Source organism: Bemisia tabaci, chromosome 4 (genome assembly GCF_918797505.1).
Source record: "Bemisia tabaci chromosome 4, PGI_BMITA_v3".
Taxonomy (NCBI): Eukaryota; Metazoa; Arthropoda; class Insecta; order Hemiptera; family Aleyrodidae; genus Bemisia; species Bemisia tabaci.
The window spans coordinates 11,980,251-12,000,566 of record NC_092796.1 but is presented as its reverse complement, the minus strand read 5'-3'; the positions used below and the strand labels follow the sequence as shown (position 1 = coordinate 12,000,566).

General features: G+C 35.4%; 2 protein-coding genes across 2 annotated transcripts; one reads left to right on the top strand and one right to left on the bottom strand.

The window, feature by feature from the left end:
- Positions 1 to 255: 255 nt before the first annotated feature.
- On the bottom strand, positions 256 to 7,425 carry LOC109033509 (enoyl-CoA delta isomerase 1, mitochondrial). The gene is made up of 5 exons (XM_019046167.2): positions 6,912 to 7,425; positions 5,559 to 5,683; positions 3,956 to 4,102; positions 3,051 to 3,351; positions 256 to 2,162 (listed from the first exon to the last, which is right to left on the bottom strand). Exons 1-5 carry the CDS (start codon positions 7,018 to 7,020, stop codon positions 2,002 to 2,004), a joined length of 843 nt encoding a protein of 280 aa, XP_018901712.2. The 5' UTR covers positions 7,021 to 7,425; the 3' UTR covers positions 256 to 2,001.
- A 3,404-nt stretch (positions 7,426 to 10,829) lies between these two features.
- LOC109033517 (aurora kinase A activator-like protein bora) lies at positions 10,830 to 18,411 on the top strand. The gene is made up of 4 exons (XM_072299340.1): positions 10,830 to 10,970; positions 11,575 to 11,810; positions 12,797 to 13,031; positions 13,479 to 18,411. The coding sequence occupies exons 2-4, from the start codon at positions 11,694 to 11,696 to the stop codon at positions 14,063 to 14,065; spliced, it is 939 nt and encodes a 312-aa protein (XP_072155441.1). The 5' UTR covers positions 10,830 to 10,970; positions 11,575 to 11,693; the 3' UTR covers positions 14,066 to 18,411.
- Positions 18,412 to 20,316: the final 1,905 nt, after the last annotated feature.

Genomic DNA, 20,316 nt, shown 5'->3' with positions numbered 1-20,316 from the left:
AAACATCCTCCAATGAGTGATCTACATACTGAATTTTAGATCTTTCCTAAATAATTCACCTAATGGTTAAAATTTGGGATATATAAATCGTACCCAGAATGCCCAATTGTTTTTAACACACTTTGAGCCTTCTTTGTACATCCATTAACTATTGATGAAGGTTGAGGGACCATTGCCTTTACAGCAGTATCCTAACAGGCATGTGGCCACATGTGCGCGGGCATGATGCAAGTGACAAATAATCAAGACGAACAATTACAAAAATAACATAATTTTATTTATCTATTTTTCGATTGGCACTTCCACCTCTCCAACAGCAGTTAATACATTCACTTTAAATTGAGTTTCACAATCTTTGGCAGTTTAATAAAGACCTAGCTCAATGCTAGGAAAGCTATGCAAGAATATTAGTTAGATCTGATAGTAGGCAGATTAAATTAGGCACAGTCCTTATCTCATGGAAAACAAGGGTTAAAATTAAAACAGACCTGACTTAATACATTCAGCCTAAATCCATATCCAATAACTTCAACATTTACTGATAACAAATTGAAAATGCTGCTATGCAGATCTTTGTGGAGATTAAATGTTAGTTACGTATAGTTATTGGCTGTATAAGAACTTTGCAGACAGTGTAAAACCAATTCAATGATATGAAGTTCAACTTATTCTAAAAATTAAAAAAAAAAAAACACCCAATAGAAAGAGACAACTCAAACCATCTAAAAATAACAAAATAACTTTTACTAACAAAATGCATTTTACAAAATCAGTCTTAGAACTTTCTTGTGGTTTCGTCAACAAGAATAAAAAATCCAGTAAATGGAGGGGAGCTCTCCTCAAGAAATAAAGGGTTAGATTACATTCTACGCACACCAATAAGAAATAAAGGGCTTTCATTAAATTTCAAAGAATAAAATTCTTTGTAGATACATATTACTTCAGACTGTTTCTTTTTTTGTGACAAATTCAATGCTTTTTCTGAGTATTCTATCAGCCTTTGATTTCAGTCATACCTGGTAAATGTTTTTCTTTTTTACATTCTGAATGCTAATAACTGAGTTTAAGTAATATAAACATTCTTTAAGCACAAAACCACATATCGACGGTGTAAGTCGGCAATCACATAACTCAGTTTGCGACGTCGCAGACTTCTTGACATACTTTATTTTTTAAACGGAAAACTATTCAACGACAAATCTTTAAAGTTGCCGTGAGTTTTATTCTCTGTGCAAAGATAATTCTGCAAAAACTTCAAGGAACTGCATTAAGAAGAAGAAGAAGAAAAAAGAGAGAAAAAACAATGGATTTACATGTAGATGGAAAAAAGGTGAAATTCTGATTTTCAGTTGGAGTATTTTTCTATCTTGCTTAAAACACACACACACAGTTCACAACAGCATTTAAAACCTAAAATCAAGGGCTTTTAAAAGAGGTGCAATAAGCAAAATCAAGAACTATCCAAGCAATTCAAGGATGCACAAAAAAAAGTTGGAGGGATCAAAGAATGGCAATGGAATTTATTGGAAGTTCTCTCCTCTTTTACTTTGATTCTCTATCATTTACACAAAAATAAGCAAATGTAGAATGAAAGGACTATCCTGTAGTATTGGACATTTCGAAAGACTCCGTGACCAAGGAGAAAAAAGAACAATTACAAAAGTTATAATTAGAAAACCAGATTAAACGAAATTAAGACTCTTTAAAGGCATTTGAAACTAATCAAATTTTTAAAGGCTTTTTTAAAAAAATTAAAATATATTCGGGGATTGGAAAATGAGAAAGAAATTTTAACTTTATATATTTGAGAAATTTTCAAAGTTTCAGGACCCTGCCACATACATTATGCCTTAATTTTCTTCCAACAAAAATACCCACAAGTCGGAAAAAGAAAAAAAAAATGTGTTCACTTGCAAAAGAGCATCCAAGGCACATAATGGTGGTCAAAGGAAAGAGACTATAAACAATTGTGAAAATCTTCTTTCTCTTTTTTTTTAAAAATTATTTTTTCTTGAGAGACTGGAGGTAAAGACCAAGGCCTTTCTGTACATGCGGCAATTGTATGCTGTTGAGAAAGACTTTGGTATCATGTTCACGGTTTTTCAATAACCAATCAAGGACTTCAGCACGAACAAAGTTTTTCGTTTGGCCTCTGGCATAACCTGAAACATTTCAACCAATCTTATGTATAGCTTGAAGTTATAAGCACTAGAAATTTGTATTTCGTTCGATGAAAATTCTTTAGCAGTTTAAATGATGGCACAGTATGCAACAATTGATGGAAAGGGCAGACATTCTGTGTTAAATTAAACTAACATCGATACGCCTATGATGGAGGAAAAACACATATGAACAAAGGACAAACTTGCTTTTGGTTTACTCGTATGACTTGTGTCTTACAGGCCTGTACAGAAATTTTGTGTACAGGAGTTCTATCGTTAAGAGAGCCGGATTTAGGATGCAATCTGGGGTAAGGGCTTCTCTAAAGTAAACATTTCTGAAAAAGGGGTTTAGTAATGAATTCACCCGATGGAGAGGGGCCACCTTTGATAAATTTCAATACTTTAGCCCCTCTTCAATGCAATTCACTTAAGACGTTTCCTCGCACACACTTTACGGGAAAAGAAGGATAGAGAGACCCCTTTAGACTTAATTGTAAGTCAATGAGAAACAAGAAAAATACACTGGGCAAAAAAAAAAATTGAAAAGTTTATGTACAGAATGTTGAGGGGTAGGGAAAAAAAACTTTATGGTGCAGGTCTCTAGTCGCACCTATATAGTAAATCCATCCCAGGTGGTAAACAATGGTCGGATTCATAGTTTAGGCATGTGAGCTTTGCCAATGAGTTGGTGGGTGAAGGTCCAACTGCTGAGTCACAATTGGAGGATTTTTTTTCCCTGATGTTTTCCTGCAGCTGATTAAGTTACTTATACTTATACACATACGGACAGATTCTTTGAATTAAAGGGGAGGTTGAGTCAAAAGTATGTATCAGGCTAGATTGAGAGTTTTATCTAAAAAATCCATCAAATAAATGAAAGTATCTTACCAGGTATTCTCTTAAACAGTCCAAAAAATTTGTCTGAGCTTGCAAGAGCTTCCTCCTCTGAGGCGACTAGCTCATCAATCAACCCAATTTTGAGAGCTTCTTGTGCAGAAAATAGCTTGCCAGAGGTCAAGGCGAGTTCAGTCTGACGGGGTCCAATGATGCTTACCATTGTGTCTTGAAACCATTTAGGAGCGAAAAGACCTAGCTGAGTTTCATTCAGTCCAATGACAAACTTGCTGCCGACCATGACACGATATTCACAACTCATTGCAAGCAAGCAACCACCAGCTGGCGCATTTCCCTGGAAAACAAACGTGTGCATATTATGAGCAACTTATTATAGTCACCCTTTCCTTTATTTTTGACGTTGCCGCCAGCTGTTAAAGTCTTGCCCTCATATTTGATGGAAACCATTGCTGAACTTGCAGATTCTTCAGCGGAAGATCTCCTCTTCAACATTCACTTCCTCTTTTCTTTGAATCTTTTTCTTCCAGCAATGCTAACAATATCATTGAGAAGCATCTTGAAAGGGGTCAAACAGATGCGGTTCAAAGAAAGATTCAAACGTGATGGTAAGAATTTCATAGAGTAATTAATTCTCGTCTGAGACAAGCTGAGAAAATGTTGGTAAAATCTTTTTTGCCACTGCCTAATATCTGTATCAAGTAACGCAATCATACACATGAAATTTAACATGCTACATAATGAAATATCATAAACAATGTAGATTGCAGGCAACACTCTTTGCATGAAAAGCTAACAGAACATTAAACTGTGAACTCACTTTGTTTTTACTCTGTTTCTTAAATCTGCTAAAGACAGAACGGATTCTAGGTGGCGGTAGCCACCCCGGCCCAATCCTAAAAAATTCCCCCTAAAAATTGACGACAAAAAAAAAAACTTACATTGATTAATGCAACAGTTGGTAAAGGCGTGCTGTAAAGATTGATCCACATTGATTGGAGGGTGTTCCAAAACTTAGTTAAATTTTCAGGTGTGCCATTGTACATTTCTGATATGTCCAACCCAGCGCTATAAATGTTTGGGATACTCTGAAAGTTAAAGCATATTAGTTACCACAGTGTATCTTCTCCATGGATAAAAGAACCTTATGAGAACTGTAAATGAAACCTACTGTTGAACTGTAGTAAGAGTTGAACCAGGTAACTTCGAAAAATTCCCTGAGTTGCATGAATTTTTCGATAATATCACTCAAATAATGATAATGCTACAAATATTTTATGCTTACATTGTATTAATAGATAGAGAGACAAGTATTTAAAAATCTTTCTTGCGGTTTTAAATGAGGTGCTGTGACATGGATATGCTGATCATTTTTTGACTATTATTCTCCACGGCAAAATCTACCAAGCAATGGTTGCACATTTCACAATGGAGGACCCTAAAATTGACCAGATCTTTGTTGTAACTAAGTGGTGGCTTAAAGCTCCAAGCTCTGTCATCAGGTGGTGTGACTAGAAGCTACACATAATTTCTGTGCTAGATTTCATCCCTGTAGGGTGTTTTGGTAAGACTTTTCATGAGAGGTATCTGATGACTGTCTCGTTTATTAAATTAGGTGACTTTTATGGGCAATACAATCTCTTCCGTTCCTTAATTGGTGAAAAAGTAGCTGACAACATCAACCCTTCAAGTTTTGTTTTCAAAAAATTGGCTAAGCTCTTTTTACTATACTTAGCTCAATAATATAAAAAAAAATATCCTATTAAAAAAAACCAAGTCTACAAATCATGTTTTTGTTCTAAGTAAAAGAAACAAACAGAGCTGTCACTTTTTCAGAACCAAGGCAATATCAATCAGCCGTTTATCAACTGAGGCACGGCTATAGATAGAATTAACAATTGCCACTTCTTGAAAATTAGAACATTAGATTACATTAGACACTTAGCTATGACTTTCCATGAGATAAAAAGCCATTGAACCTTAAAATGGAGTCAACAGTATGCACAAAAGATGTATCAATCTCAATCACTCACCAATCATATCGACTATCCATCAGTCTCCTTAAATATTGACGGTGAAACTACCTGACCTCCAATATCGTTTGTGGTGTTTGAAAATCTCTGCTCCCATTTTATTTTTTGGAAGTAGTACAAATCAATTACATTTCTTGAAATTTTTACAGAGTCTTCTTCACATTGAGAAGAAAAATCACGAAAGTTGTCAAGAATTGATGTTGATTGGTTTTCCACTTAAAAAATAAAGTAAGACAGGAAGTCTACAACGTCGTAAACGGAGATACGTGGTCTGATAGTTTCACCATGGATATGTCTGCCAAATCAAGGTTTGTAGGTCTTGATTCTTGACACCAATTTGCAGCAAAGTCCACTCCACAATGACAATCCAATTTTCAGGAAAAGGCAAAAATAAATTCTAATTCTACCTACTTTTTGTATTGATTGAGAGGCAATGAATAGATTAGCAAATCGAGCCAACAAAAATGGATACTTCCACCTCAGGAAGTAAATCATGATTTATAGTACTTACAGAACTTAATATCATTCCTGTGGCTTTGTTTTTTTCCAAACTATCAAAAGTGTCATTGAGGGCACCAAGGAGCTCAGTGTTCAATCCATTGACGGGGGCTCTACCCATTTTGACGATAGCAACTCCTGAAAAGAATAATTTATTTGATTCCCAACATTAATTCCTATTACGAGAAGCTCATGAATAATTGTACAGTCCTGGAATTTTGAAAGTCACGGCTTTAGACACATTAAAGTCATTGCGTCTTCATTTTATTCCTTGAAATATTTCATCTGGCTCTGTCCTCTAAAAAATCCATTCCATTTGTTATCGATTGGTTCAGCTGTTGCCTGTAAGAAGGGAGAGGCCCTTACTACTTTGTTTCGTGAGGTCATACTTGTGGATTTTTCCACTAACTATTATCTTTTAGTTACTGGAGCATCGATGAAAGCAGAGGCAGATGCTGCATCAACCAAACACAGCTGCTTTCGATCGGCCAAAGCTGCATGAATGGTTTCTTTGAATCGTAGGGGAGAAAAACTTCGTAGCCTGTACTTTTCCAATTGAAGTGCTGGGTGCAGAAAGGGCGTTTCTTGGTTGCGGTGTTTAAGGATCTCCGCTATCGTTTCACCCCCTAAGTATTGCATAGAAATCTCAAAAACTTTTACTGAATTTTTTTCATGATATGGAAACACCGAAAACTAACAACTTCAGAAAATTCACATAATAATTTCCTCACCAAGTTATAAATTAGCAGTGGAGATTCTAAAACACAACAACCAAGAAATGCCTTTTCTGCACCCAACGCCTCAATTATCAGATGATTGACAATCATGTTATTTATAGACTAGTTGTTTTCCCAGAGTGAAATTCCACCTTTCATCGAAAAGGTTCTGATGAATTTATACATCAGAGAAACTCCCAAAAAATATCGGCATGAAAAGAACATGCTTCATGTATTCACCCATTAAAACTCAATATAAAATCATAGCCAAATTTCATCTGGTCAAATGACTGTCGTTTAAAGAGACTTATGGTCTCTTTTCATGCGGGAAACAGTTCTGCCTGACTTATGCAAATGCTATCAGTGTCAGTAGTTCATGGAACTTCTTTTCGTAAGCCATTATTTAAGTGCGGTTTGTCAAACAAGTTATGCCAAAATTCAACCATCTGGCTCCAGCTTTACACTCTACTCTTAACTTTAAGCTCAATGGAGGAGTAAGCATTCGTCTGCCGGCGGAAATTTCATTCCAAAGTAAAGCAATCGGAAAAACTGCGATACTTTTGTAATTTACGTACTTAATCAGAGATTCTCAAGAGAGAGGATTGAGGACGATTAAGAATACGATTAAGAATACGATTAAGAATACACACCTGTCTTGTCATTGACTTGGACATCAACAAGGGGACTTCCACTGGAGAAAGATTTGGCAAAAGGCCTGAGGATACTCCTTCTGACAACATGTTGCAGGACAGTCGTCATGATTCTTCAGCGCAAGATAAACAGATGTGCGAAGAAACACAATTTCAGGAGCCTTGTAAAATTTTTAGATAGTGTTTAAGAGGAACAAAATCATAGGTATTTAATAAGTTTGAAAGAGATAAATTTGGAGAAGTGAAGGAGATTCAAAATTTCAACCTTCAGTGGAACAAAGTGGAGTTCAGAGGTCAGATGTCACTCTCAGCTTACACAATTCATGGAAGTCTTTACAAAATATGATGGAAAATGTAATTAGACGATTTTTTAAAACTACAGTTGTCTATCTCAATAAACGTGCACTGTCTTACAGCGGTGAAAAAGCAAGGAATATTAAAGAAATCTTAATTCTGCCACTGGAAAGATTTCAACAGCACTTCGCCACTCTGCCACCCTACGTTGTGTTTACGATTTACGTGATGGGTTTTGTGATAACGCAAAAGGAATGTTGCCGAGTCCTCTGCTAATTTCTTTTTTTCATGGTCATGAAATCGTTTGACCTTATAGTGAAATTTTCCGCATTATTTTCCACTCTCAACCTCCGAATGGACCTAATACAGCCCGTTTCTTGAAATTTAATTGCATTTTCAAGAAGAGTTAATTCTGTTTTTTTTTCCCCTTGAATTAAATGGCATTTTGATTAATGAGTAAGTACGACAACAACGTGATTTCGGAAACTCACGAGCTCATGAAAGCAGTTGATTACATTACATGCAATTGCATTCAATTTAGCTACTGGTTTTCTTCATCATTTAAATTGCGACAGTTGCGATAGTTGCGATCAGTGCTATTTAATTGATAAATATTTTCTGCGCAAAGTTCACCTCATTTATTAATTCTGCTTTCTGCTCATTTGGCATCTTTCACTCACCGCTTCAGCATCGGTTACTCACCAAGTCACCGATTACTGATTGTCAGTTACGTTTTGTTTACATGTGCAATTTCAATTTCGGTTTCGAATGGTTTCGAATTCCTGCGGTCATGCGGTTCAGGCACTTCAGGCCTTGTCTTATCTGCTTTTTTTTTCATCCTAGTCCGTCCAGTCTTTCTCTTTTCCCTCAATTCATGTTTTTTTAGCTCAAGTTATATGTGCTTCTACAAGAGATTCCTGGTGGCTCTGTAACTTCATGCTCAACTAGACAGGAAAAAGAAAAAAATGTTCCTGAGCGACAGGATTTCTTCTATTGATGGTAAGGCGATAATTTGATAATCTCTCTCCTGATTGCTCCACAAAAGTCTTTAAAACATTTTTCTCAAATTTTCCCTAAATTTTTTCTCAGGATAACCAGCGCCATGCTGAACAAGGCATATTATGGCCAATAATGGCATAATGGAATTATCCAATCGGCATATCTTTCTCCATTGCATCTGTTTTAAACTCTCAACGTATGAGGAGAAAGTCAAGGAAGTAACTGAACACCTACCATCTCCATAATGTTCGTTTCTAAGTAGGTACTTATCACCAAGAATTCTCTCAGGTTCATGAGATTGTATAACAAATAATATGTGATGAACCTATCCTTGCGTATGATCCCAATACGCTGGAATTTTGACGGATTTCTTCAGTCTCATTTCAGCTACTCATCCTCACTCAGTTACAATATCAATATGTATACCCTGTGCGATTTTCCCTATGTCACAAGAAGCGAGAACCTACACTTAGGTACCTATCTTTCACTAACATCATGATGAACTACAATTACAATTCTACGTGCATATCTCTTTCTGGGAGAATGCTTAGTGTATGTTTGTACCTGGTGAATATCTCCTTGATAAAAAAACTTTTTGATAGTATGTAAATAAATGAATACAGGCTTTTGCAGAGAGTGCAGGAGCATGGTAATAATTAGGCAACCTTGATATTACTATTTTATGATACCTACTTAGTGTTCTCTTTTTTTACAGGTAAAGTTTCTTGCAAAATTGGAAGCTGACCCTGTTTGTCTCAGCAGACCATCCACTCACAAGCACAAGTAATACCTACTGAAACAAGCAACCATTCTTAGTTCAAATTTTAGTAAGCCTAGTTTACCAACAAAAATTCAACATGGATTTGCAAAGCACACCTCGAGCCCGCAACCCAGCATCCAAATCTAGGTATCTGTCCCTTCGGAAATCTGAGAAAGACAAGTATCAATCATCCCCTGATGATACCGGGACACCAAACAAGACAGTCCACTTCCATGTTCAGATCCAGTCCCCTAATCTGAAGCAGAGTGATTTCAATGTTGACGTCACATTTTCACCACAGCAACAAAATAATGTCTTCAGTCCCTTGCCCCTCTACAAAACGCCTTCTTCTGATGAAAAGGAACTGATTCCCTTTAACCCTTTCAACCAAGGCCTTCATGAGAGATTAACAAGGTCTATTCTAAGTCCATCTGTATTCTCAACCATTCGGAATCCTCCAAAAACTGTAAGTATAAAAATTTTTACATGCCTGCATTCTCTCATATTTTTACGTTTAGTGCATTGTGCACTTTTCCGTGATATAAGTATTCATGGTGACAGAGTGAGAAATTGATAGGAATTTGATCCTTCCCAACCTTTGAGAACTGGCAAGGAGAAAAATATATGTTTAAACTTGGAAACTTCGAGAAACTTCGATGGTAGCAGAGCGTGGGTTTGGGCGTGGTTTCAGCAATTTGAATTATTATGTGACCTCATAATTACAGGACAAAAAGACAAAAGAATGAGGTATTTAGTGAGAATGAATTTATATATTCTCCAAGGAACAAAGATCAAATGATCAAACACACATATCACAGATGGAATTCAAAATACATAGTTACACAGGTGTTACCAAGCATTACAAATCAGGCCTCAGTCTAATCGTAGCTTTTAGTGCAACTTTCTGATTTGCTGACAAAACTTTGTATAACAGACAAAAATTCTGAACACATTTTTTCTGCAATTTTTTTCTCTGGAACTTCAGTGTAAAGTATTTTTTCCCCTGTAATAACAGCTTTATTTTTCTTTCCATCGCCCTTTTTTCTTATTATCTTTTTTTATCTATTTCAGAAGGAGACTGAATTTCGATGGAGCATAGAGGATGTTGCCCGGATTAAACCTGCTAATATCGAAGAGAATTTTGATTATGAAGATCAAATGGATCCAGAAGCTGAGTCTCAAGCCCAAGAAGCAATCGAAAGGTAACTATCGATGGCTAAAGTAAAAAAATGCATATCTCAGCTCATGGCAGTGCCAGTCTTTGCTCTTAGGTTTTTTTTTTTTTTTTTTTTTTTTTTTTTTTTTTTTTTTGGAGGAATAGTACTTAAACAACAGTCTATTGACATGTTTGGTTAATTTTCTTCTCTAAAAAAAAAAAAAAAAAAATCACACAAAGTTACAAGGAATAATTTTTATTACCTAATTTTCCTCAAAGTAAATAATTATAGGTAATCAGAGATTTTTGAACGTTTGAATGGAGGTATGTATTTTAACATTCAACCATTGCTATCCTGACAATAATCGATGATACATTTAAGCCACTTACTGTGGAATTGGTTCTAAGATTGTAAAAAGAAAACACAGGTAGATGATCCATTACCCAGAAACAAAAAAATGCAGGTCTCAGCCTACATTAGGGTTTTGCGATGCTTTAACAGCTCCTCAAAAATACTTGAATTGTTTTTTTCTCCTCCAAAGAATTTTCTAAGGCTTAATTATCCACTAATATAGGAGGGTTGCCAAACTGAACTTAATATTTACCTAATTAATAAGTTAAACGATGTTTGTTTGAGAAAAGATTGAAGTAATAACTTTACTTTTTTGGTTTGTTCTAGATTCTTTTCCGATACCCAGTTTGCTCCTAGTCCAAGCCCAATTGTCAATGATTTACCTCTAACGCAAAATTCAACCACATCTTTGAAAACGCCATGTTCATCAGCCCCATCTGCTGTCTCCTCAACGCCTCGCCGAGACTCTACAAGGAGCACAAAAAAAAACCGTTGATGGTATTGTATTGCAATTTTAATTTTAGTTTTAAACTCATTCATAGTAAGAAGTGTTTTGCTCAATTTTATTTTTTAATTTTTCCCTGGAAAAACTTGAACCTTACTAATAGAGAGAGCTATAATGCATCCCAAGAGATATGCAGAGGGAGACTGGCCCAGGGAACAAGGGGGTGATCATTCCCTAATTCTGTCAAAAATGTTTGGCAAAACCTAGAAGCCCCATTGTTAAGACATTTTGCAGAGCTTTTCAGAGCCTCTTTTGAACTTTTTGATAAGGCTTCAAGGAGGAATCCATTTTAAACTTTTGTGAGATATATAGGATGCCTCCTGCAGTTCTCCAAAATACTTATATAGAAAATGCGTGCAAATTTTGCTTAAAATATTCTGGAATTTGAGAAGGAAAAAGTTAATTCTGAAAATATAGTGTAATAGTCAGTATAGGTATAATTTTTAAAATAAAGAAAAATGCAAGCAAAAAATTGTAATATTGTAATGAATGTGAGTTCCATATCTTTTCATGTTTCAAATTTGGAGGCTTTTTTTCTTACAAAAATAAAAGAAAAAAAATCGATCATTCAGTAATCATTGTTTTCACTATTTTCAGCCTCCGTGCAGACAGGTCTAAGTTTACCTCCTGAGCTTCCAGAGGAAGTTGAAGCTGTACTATCTCGCTATTTCATCCAACCAGAATCTAGTAATGATGATAGTCTTAGCACGTCATCCATGAGACGAAAACTCTTCTTTCAATGTGAGGATGAGCCTCCGTCACCAGTAAAACCTGCTCCAACCGTAGACCTCAGTCCTGTCACAAGTGGATTAGCGTCCAGTCCGTCATTCCAGGTCAGCCTCAACTTATATAAATTGAGTTACACTCAAGTATTACTTCATGCATTTTCCCCTTTTTTTTTGCCCCTTTTTTTCCACCTGTGTTCTGTGTGGCTTTGAGGAAAACTCCTACTCACGCCTATTTTGATCTAGTTTTAGTGAATTGTGTCTTCAAATTGCGACTGCAGGATAGCTTGATCAGCCGATTGTGGAGCAAATGTGAAGGCACCTGAAAAAGGGAGTAAAAAAATTTGAAGGTATCTGGAAAGGAAGAAAAATTTGAAGGCAGGAGGCTTAAACCTGCTAAGCCTATAACGTTTTGCCAAAGAAACTTATGCAAAGAAAATAGTTAGGTGCGCTCTTTTATGTGAAGGAAATAGTTAACTGGCTAATCTCATGTAGACAATAATGGGCAGGCAACCTCAAAAAATGCAAAGGCTGCCTCCAAAATTGTGAAGGCGAAGAACTCTCTGCTTCCCTGCTTCAAATATACCTTCCTCCAACAATTATACTATTGTTTAAAATTGACGATCATTTTTCAAATCTTAGTTCCCCTCACCCTGTTGTAACGCTGTTTAATGCAGGTTTAGGGTTTTCAGGAGTCTGGAAAACCCCAAAAATCAGGAAACTTTTGGCAATTTTGGAAAAGACAGGAAATTTGAGTGAGCAGCGTTTAGCAGAAGTCAGCATAATTTGAAAGAAAAAGTCTAAATGGAACTTTTGTTCAAAGGTCAGGGAATTTGCACATTTCGGAGTCAGAAAAATGCATAGCAAGTCAGGAAATTGATAAATAAAGAAATTTTAAAAACCGTTGGATTGAATTTATCACATATTATGCAAATGCTCCATAAATATACAAAAAAGGCTCCTGGAGGTTTTATCAACTGTAACAGCATTTTTAGGTAATCTCAAGCTGCTGCACAAATTCTTAGCAGAAAAATACAAAAAATTTAGTAGGGCAGTTGTGGATACTTATTCTCATTGTGTTTTTTTCCCCTCAGCAATATTTTCCCTCCACACCAATCATCACTTCAAGAACCGCTGGCACACCCAACTCTCACCTTTCTTCTCCTGGGTGCTCACCCATCTCATACAATTGCAGTGGATTGACATCTCCGAACACTACAGCTGGATCAAAAGCATCAGTACGACTAGACTTCAGTATTGCAAATAAAGAAAATGTGCCGATGGATGTATCATCAGATAATGCCCAAGATAGTCTAATTAAAATTAAAGGTAAGCAAATTGTATTAATTTCTGATCATTTTGAGTTCGATTGACCCTAATGATAGAAAAATTTGACGATGTTGTAGTATATATTTCCCAACACTACTCTACTTTGTCCTTTTGAATTTCTTTCAATGAACAGCAGTTTATTTAACGCAGACTGAATCAAAATAATACTACGGAATGGCTAAAATATACATTCTTTGCTGTTGGGGGATTCTAATGGTAGTTCAAAAATATTTAGTCACTGGCTACGTAACTTTTTTTTTCTTTAGTAAATTTATGAACGTAGTTACTCTTTTTTATTTCATTGTTTAAATGATCAATCCGAGAAAAAAAGTATAGTGATTTTTTGTGGAGCCTCTCCACTGTGTTGCAAAGATAATCAGAGAATGTAGATATATATATTTTGAATACTAGTCTGTAATTTTTTATTTCCTCTTTTTTTCCCTTTAGCATCTCACTCGGTTATTCCAGAATCTAGTAGCTACAGAATGAGTTACATTGAGGATAGTGGTAATGCCAACTTCAGCCTCATCAAAATCAACAACGAAGCAGAAGAACCTAAACCGAGCATGAAACCTTTTGCTAAAGTTAACAACATGGAATACATGAATTCAACGTCTGTGCTGATCAACAATGAAGGAGATGAACCTAAACTGAGCATGAAACCTTTTGCCAAAGTAACAAACAAGGAATATATGAATTCAACGTCTGTGCTGATGCCTGTTGATTCTGCTGACAATACAGAAATCCTTTCGCAGAAAACAAATGGAAATTACATGTGGCAGATATCAGCAGTATCCAAAACAAGCTCTTCGGAAGATACCGGTTATCAGAGTAGGTCATGCTTCAACAGTAATAGCGAATCATTGGATAGCCCCTTACTGTCAGGCGATAGTCAGAACTGCAATGACTCGATCTCGATGGAACTGCCAGCGAAGAGATATTTCTCAGATCAGTATCATTTTAAAGTTCAGTCTGAAAAAGGCAAAGAAACAGTGTCTGTTTCAATGTCGTGTGATTCAATAACTGATTCCTAGTATTTAGTACTAGATCGAACAATCTTTAGATAATACGATTCTCATTAGATCTCATTTGTTGGTAACAGGAGGAGAATTGAAAAACAAATTTCTCGCCAGCTACTATTTTACCAAATATGTACATGATTTTATCTTCTCTCTGTTCAAAGAAGTCTATGTCAATTTTATCATTTGATCGAGATCCATACCCTCTTTTTGAGATCATACTAACCACAAGAATTTATGCACTTTGGATAGATCTTCCAGAGAATTTTATGATTTTTTACCGATTTTAACATCAGTCCCCTACTTGCGGATTGTTTATCATTAATTTGCTACTATCCATGACTTAACTCTGAGTTTCCTCAGTAGTTGAAAATTGTGTTCTTATTTCTTTCTTTTCTTTTCTTTCTGTGTTACATTGTTTAGCTCATGTTTTGTTATTGTTTTTCCTCAATCATTTTACTTGCCATTTTCCGTATATTAGATAATTTTATTTTCCCCCGTGCATTCAGTTTGCCCGGTGAGCAGAGGTCATCTCAATATGCCCTCTTCCTGTGTTAGGGCATTTTGCTACCCAAACATTCGAAGAAGAAAAGACGTCACTCATGTATCATATTTTAGAAGTTAAGGAACATGAAATGCACATTCTGTCACACAAAAAAGTTAGGGAAGAAAAATAATTTATTTATAATAAGAAACCAGAACATCCAAGTATGCGCTGGAAAAATAGGTGACCTTTTCCCCCTCAATTTCTGAGAGTAAAACTTGGAAATTTTTGGTCTAAGTTCAGTTTTAAAAATGTCAATCTGGGGCATTATTAATTTCACAGTTCTGAAGTGTTTTGTACTTATCATTCTTAAATTGTACAATCTTTTTTTATTCGACTTATTAAATATCTACTCATTAATTATGAAATTTAAAATGCTGAAAATTCAGGGTAAAATTGATAGTAATAACTTGAAGTATCAAAAGATGTACTGATTGTACCTTGATAAGTTATCAATGCTTGCAACAAGTAAGACATTTTTCTAAAGGGGAAAAAAGCAACTTTGCGCCCCAGCTTTGATGGAGCATTTATTTAAAAACGTCTTTCATCTAAATCCAGAACAATTTGAAGTATTGTATCGTCAGAAAATCAAAATTCTCAGCCAATTTTAACAATGATTTTAAAATCTTTCTTAAATATAGCATCTTGAAGGCTTCATAATAATTACATTTTTAGTTTTGAATAATTTTATCACTATGCTTGCTGTAAAATATATTCTTCCATCTTGTGGAATCAAGTATTGTAGGTGATCAGTGTAAATTTCTTTAAATATCAGAAATGTTCTATAATCCTGATTGGCACAATTCAGGTACTCCAGATGTTGTGATCTGAATGAAATGCGTCTAATGTGTATGGTTGAACCGATCCATGCAAGACATGGAATCTAGTTGACGTGTCTTTAGCACATGGTCCCTTTCCACTATTTTTTTTCTTTTTTAAAGATAAATTGTCATTTTAATACTCACATGTTTCTAGATTAAGATAAGCGAGCATCATCAAAGAATCTTTTCTTCAGTGCTGTGAGCTGCCCATTCATCAATCATGTACCTTGAGACAACACTAATTTATTGTTTGGTGCTATGTACTCAGAATTGTGTTTTGTCATAAGTTAGTTGATTATAGTGTACATTTTGTTTGTTTTTATCATCCGTGTACGGTCTTTTTGTGCAGAATTAGATTCAAATTCTATGGCAGTGGGGAAACAATTATTCCCACAAATATTTAGTTTATTTCATTGGGAAAACAAATGATCGTGAATTGAAAGAAAACCCAAATTGTTAAACTAGAGAATTTGAAGGGTATTCTAATCTGGTGAAACTTTCTTGTATATACGTATAATTTGCCATTCAAAGGTAGTGTCGTTAACTTTCATAAAAATGAATTTTCGAGCTATGTTGCTGCAACAATGGAAAAAGAATGTATACCAATGCGCGTTGCAACCCTCCAAGCCCCTTTATATAGTAGAAATGTAATTTTGATTTCATAAGAAATAATCTCGAACAGATCTGTGAGGTGGGACCTTATCTTCAAAGAATACATTTTCTCTAGCTTTTTACTATAAGTTAAACCACATTTTCGTATAATGTAAGAATGTTTGTCGTGTAACTTCAGGACTCATATTTCTCTCAACTTTTGAGCCTTTAGAACCAATTTGCGTCAAAATTTTCAGATTATGCTCTTTTGTGCTTCTGAAAAAAGCGAAGGAACATTTTTTCCTAGAGGATAAGGTCTCTTTTCACATATCTTGTCAAAACTTTTTCGTTTCACTCCATATCTTAATGTCGACTATTGGACTATTGTCTTGCCATTTCAAGCAAACGTGTGCCCCCTTTTACTCAACTTTTTCAATTTTTGTTCATTGTGTTTTTTTAGTGAATCATTGTATAATTTGTATTTTATCATCATATTCATCATTTCTAGAAGTCTTGAGTTATGGGCATTTTCATCTTATTTTTGTGCTGAAAAAAGGAATATCTACATATCTCACATGAAGTATAAGAAGTTCCTCATATTGAAAATGCTCCTAATGCTGCTAATCATGCATGCGATTGTATGTTTCTCTCCATTTATTGCATGTAGATTCTGCGAGTCATAATATTTAACTGATATTTAAATGATTGATTAGGGGGAGGAGGGGGAATTGTAGCTCTATTGACATATGATCTCGCATTAGTCGTAATTTCTGTTTTTCTTAATACAAATCTCTGAACTATGCTTCAAAAAAAAAAAAAAGTACATATTATAGATGAAATGAGACATTGCTGTAAACTATGAAACGATTCATACTACATTTGTTCATGCTATTTTAGTACAGAAGAGAGGTTTGCATAACAGAAAACGGAAGAAAGACAACCTACATATACTGCCAAGAGGTCAGCTCATAAATAGTTTCTACTTAAGTGTGTTCTACTTTAGTTTCTCATCATTGATGCATGTATTAAAATATTTTCTGCTAAATTTAGTCGAATGGCCGAATTACCAAATTTCTAGTGCCAAAATGATGATCTGTTTTTATTGCTCATGATTTGTGTTTCTGTATATTTAAGTATTAATCTCTTTAACTGTGAATTTCAACACATTGAGGTAGCAATCATTTGTTTATCTGAATTCGTGTATACCTATATCAGTGGTGAAACCTGAAAAGCTGGTATCTATTAGATTGCAGACTTCTAGCCTTATTTTATATTTTTCAAGTTTGAATACGTATCATTATTATCGTACAAAATTAAAAGAAATATTCTTCGCTCTTTCGAAAGCAAGTAATATGCTCTCACAAAAAAATAAAAAATAAGAGGCAACTTCAAAACTCTGCAATCGGAATACTTTTTTATCTCTCTATTTACACCATTGATTTAACTCTAAACGAAATGTCAATGGTGGCTCTGTGTGTTAGGCCCTCAGAAACACTCCCCATTGAGGGAGATCATTTGCAAAGTCAGTCACTGCTATATTGTCAATTGCATTGAAAAATATCTTGATGTGTAAATAGTAGGCATCTTCATCATGTAGTAGCTGTATGTATTTTAATACGCAAATAATTTTGTCCGGAAGAGTTAAGAAACGATAAAAATAGAAAAAGGATCAGAGGTATTGAGATGCAAGGGGAAAATCTAACCTATGAAATGAATTTGTGAAGGGGGTTCTTGAATGTATTATGTAAAGTGGGATAGGAACTCTCTGTTTGTGTTTATATCTCACGCTAACACCATCAAAATTATGTTTTCTGTAAATGTACAAAACCACCAAAAATCGTAAGTGCTTTAGCGAAGATCAAAGGAATTGGATGATAGGAAATGGAATAATTCAAAAGACTTGATGAGTTCCATTGCCTAGCGTGGCTGTTTCTGAGATTTTTGTATCTAGAATATCTCGTTTTTGTGGTGATGACTCTGGTTAAGAGGAGATTTTGCTAATTGTATCTTATCATAACGTTTTTCGAGATGAAGTTTATTGCTCTCTGTCCTGGCCAGTCGTTTCTCAAAATAACTTTTCTCCAATTTTCTGCCTTTCAATTCTCTCTTGAAAACGTTGTAACAAGGTGGGGCTGTATATTTTTCTTCTTTCAGGCAGTAGGCATAATTAGGTTGCCTCTGGTGCAATACTAGCTCTTGCTGATCTTTCTATTCTGTTGTTAAGTATTTTTGTTTGTAAGATTTCCCCTTCTTATCCTCAGAAAGAAGGCATTTTTTAATGTTGTGCCATTTTTGTAAGTAGCCCCTAATTTCATGCCTCTAAATCTTTGTGTTCAATATTTTGTAAATTGATGGTATGTTAAGCTCCGATGAAAATTTTAATTAATATTTCTTTCAATTTTTAATTTGACCTCTTTTTATGTTAAATTATTTACCAACCTCCCCTCCCTTCTCGATAAAAAAGACTAGAATAAAAGAATACTTTTTTTGAAGAGCTGAGCCGCATAATATCTGTGTATGTGAATTCAATAAGTTTTTCTTGGATAAAATGAGCTTTCGTCAATGAACTGTGAATAATCAAAATTGAAGAAAAAGTACTTTGTCCACTGGACCATTTGAAACTAAGGCGCAAAGCAAGGATGGGTGGTGCGTGGATGTTCTCCTGGTTTCTACGGGTACTTCATATATCGCATACATATAGTTAGTTAGTTATTTAATTTATTTATAGACATTCAGCATCTCAGGCTATTAATGTGGCTGTGGGTTTCTAACAGTACATATGCCAAAATGTTGGAGGAAAAATAGAAAGAAAAGTATTACCTACATAATTTTTTAAGAGTCCAAGCAGAGAAGATATTTTCTAGAGACTGCACTATCTTCTTACCTACCTGTAGTGTAATCGTTACTTAAGGAAGTCAATTCTCTGATTCTTTTATTGATGAATCACGGTATTGGATCAACTAAAGCCTCTAAACAAGTTTTAAGTATGAATAATGAGTTAAGTATGAATGAATAAACTCTATTTTTAATTTTAATGATCAAGAGCAGGTTAAAAACGCAAATAATTGCAGAAATGCGTACCTAACTCGTGATCAAATGTCATTTTCCAATTATGCAATGCTTAATGATCTGGCCTTATGACGTCTAACTAAATCTTATCTGATGAAGAATCGTAAGTGTGAAACTCTTTTTTCAGTCTTTAAATGATCCAAATCCGCTAACAACAGGTTAAAAACAGTAATTATAAAAATGCGTATCTCGCGATGAAGTGTCAATTCTTGGTGCCGGAAACGCGAATCTCGGCTTTTCTGCCGTATTTTCTAACAGTTCGAGAAATTATTCAAAATGCTGATGGAGTCTGAAAAAACATCTTATTCTCGCTATCCTCAAGAATCATTACCCTTCTACTAACAATAAAGAGGATTACTATGACAGTCTTAGTAATATGAAAATATGGCAACATCAATCTTGACGCTAAGCTCAAGTTGTGCACACTTTGAATTCAATTCCCGTAACCAATGGACAATAAAAACGTTAATAGCCTCGCTGGAAGTTGATTTCAGTAGTTTTTGTTGCGCAAATCGTGTTCTGCATGAAATTCTGTTGAAGAATCATGTATCAGAGTGCTTAAATTCTTAACTTGTTCAATGGTCCACTTCAATCTAAAAAAGCGAACATAGGAATTTCTCTAATTTTCTCAGAAAAAATGTTTTACAGGGAGAAACGAGGCAACGTTGGACTGCTCATACGGCGTCGAAACACAACGCGGGCCTTTTAAGCCCCATTTTTCGATACCGCGATTATCCTAACGCGAGTTCGAATAATCGCGCCAAACACGGTGCGGTCGGTGTCAAACTCATATGAGCGCCTGCAAGACTGTGGGAATACTTCATGCATTGCGCCAGACAGTGCGGTCGGCATTAGGCGCGCATTAGCGCCTACAAGACTGCATGAATACTTCTCGCATTGCACCAAACGTAATGCGAGAGTTATTTGCGATAACTCCTCGACAACGGGTAAAGTAAAGGCACATGTAGCCACTAACTGGACTGAAGGCGCATCACATTGTGAAGATGACTCGACACTCGACTGAGCTCCCTCCTCTGCCTTGCGAAACGCCAAAATCTCCGCAAAACTAGGACCACCCGTCATTCCTTTTGACGGTCCCTATGCCCAGTTTTTGCCACGATTGAAGGGTAAATAAGTATCCTAATTGCAACGATTCAGCAACTCGGACGATGTTCAATGATGCAGCGATTCTGAAACTTGATTCGCGTAAAATGAATGTTGGTTTAATACAAAGAAAACAG

Coding starts and splice junctions, on each gene's coding strand:
- LOC109033517 (XM_072299340.1), top strand. CDS start 11,694: ATGAGACGAAAACTCTTCTTTCAATGTGAGGATGAGCCTCCGTCACCA. Junction 11,811..12,796: donor CGTCCAGTCCGTCATTCCAG/GTCAGCCTCAAC, acceptor TTTTCCCCTCAG/CAATATTTTCCCTCCACACC. Junction 13,032..13,478: donor TAGTCTAATTAAAATTAAAG/GTAAGCAAATTG, acceptor TTTTCCCTTTAG/CATCTCACTCGGTTATTCCA.
- LOC109033509 (XM_019046167.2), bottom strand. CDS start 7,020: ATGACGACTGTCCTGCAACATGTTGTCAGAAGGAGTATCCTCAGGCCT. Junction 4,103..5,558: donor CAGGAATGATATTAAGTTCT/GTAAGTACTATA, acceptor TTTAACTTTCAG/AGTATCCCAAACATTTATAG. Junction 3,352..3,955: donor CAACTGTTGCATTAATCAAT/GTAAGTTTTTTT, acceptor TTTGTTTTCCAG/GGAAATGCGCCAGCTGGTGG.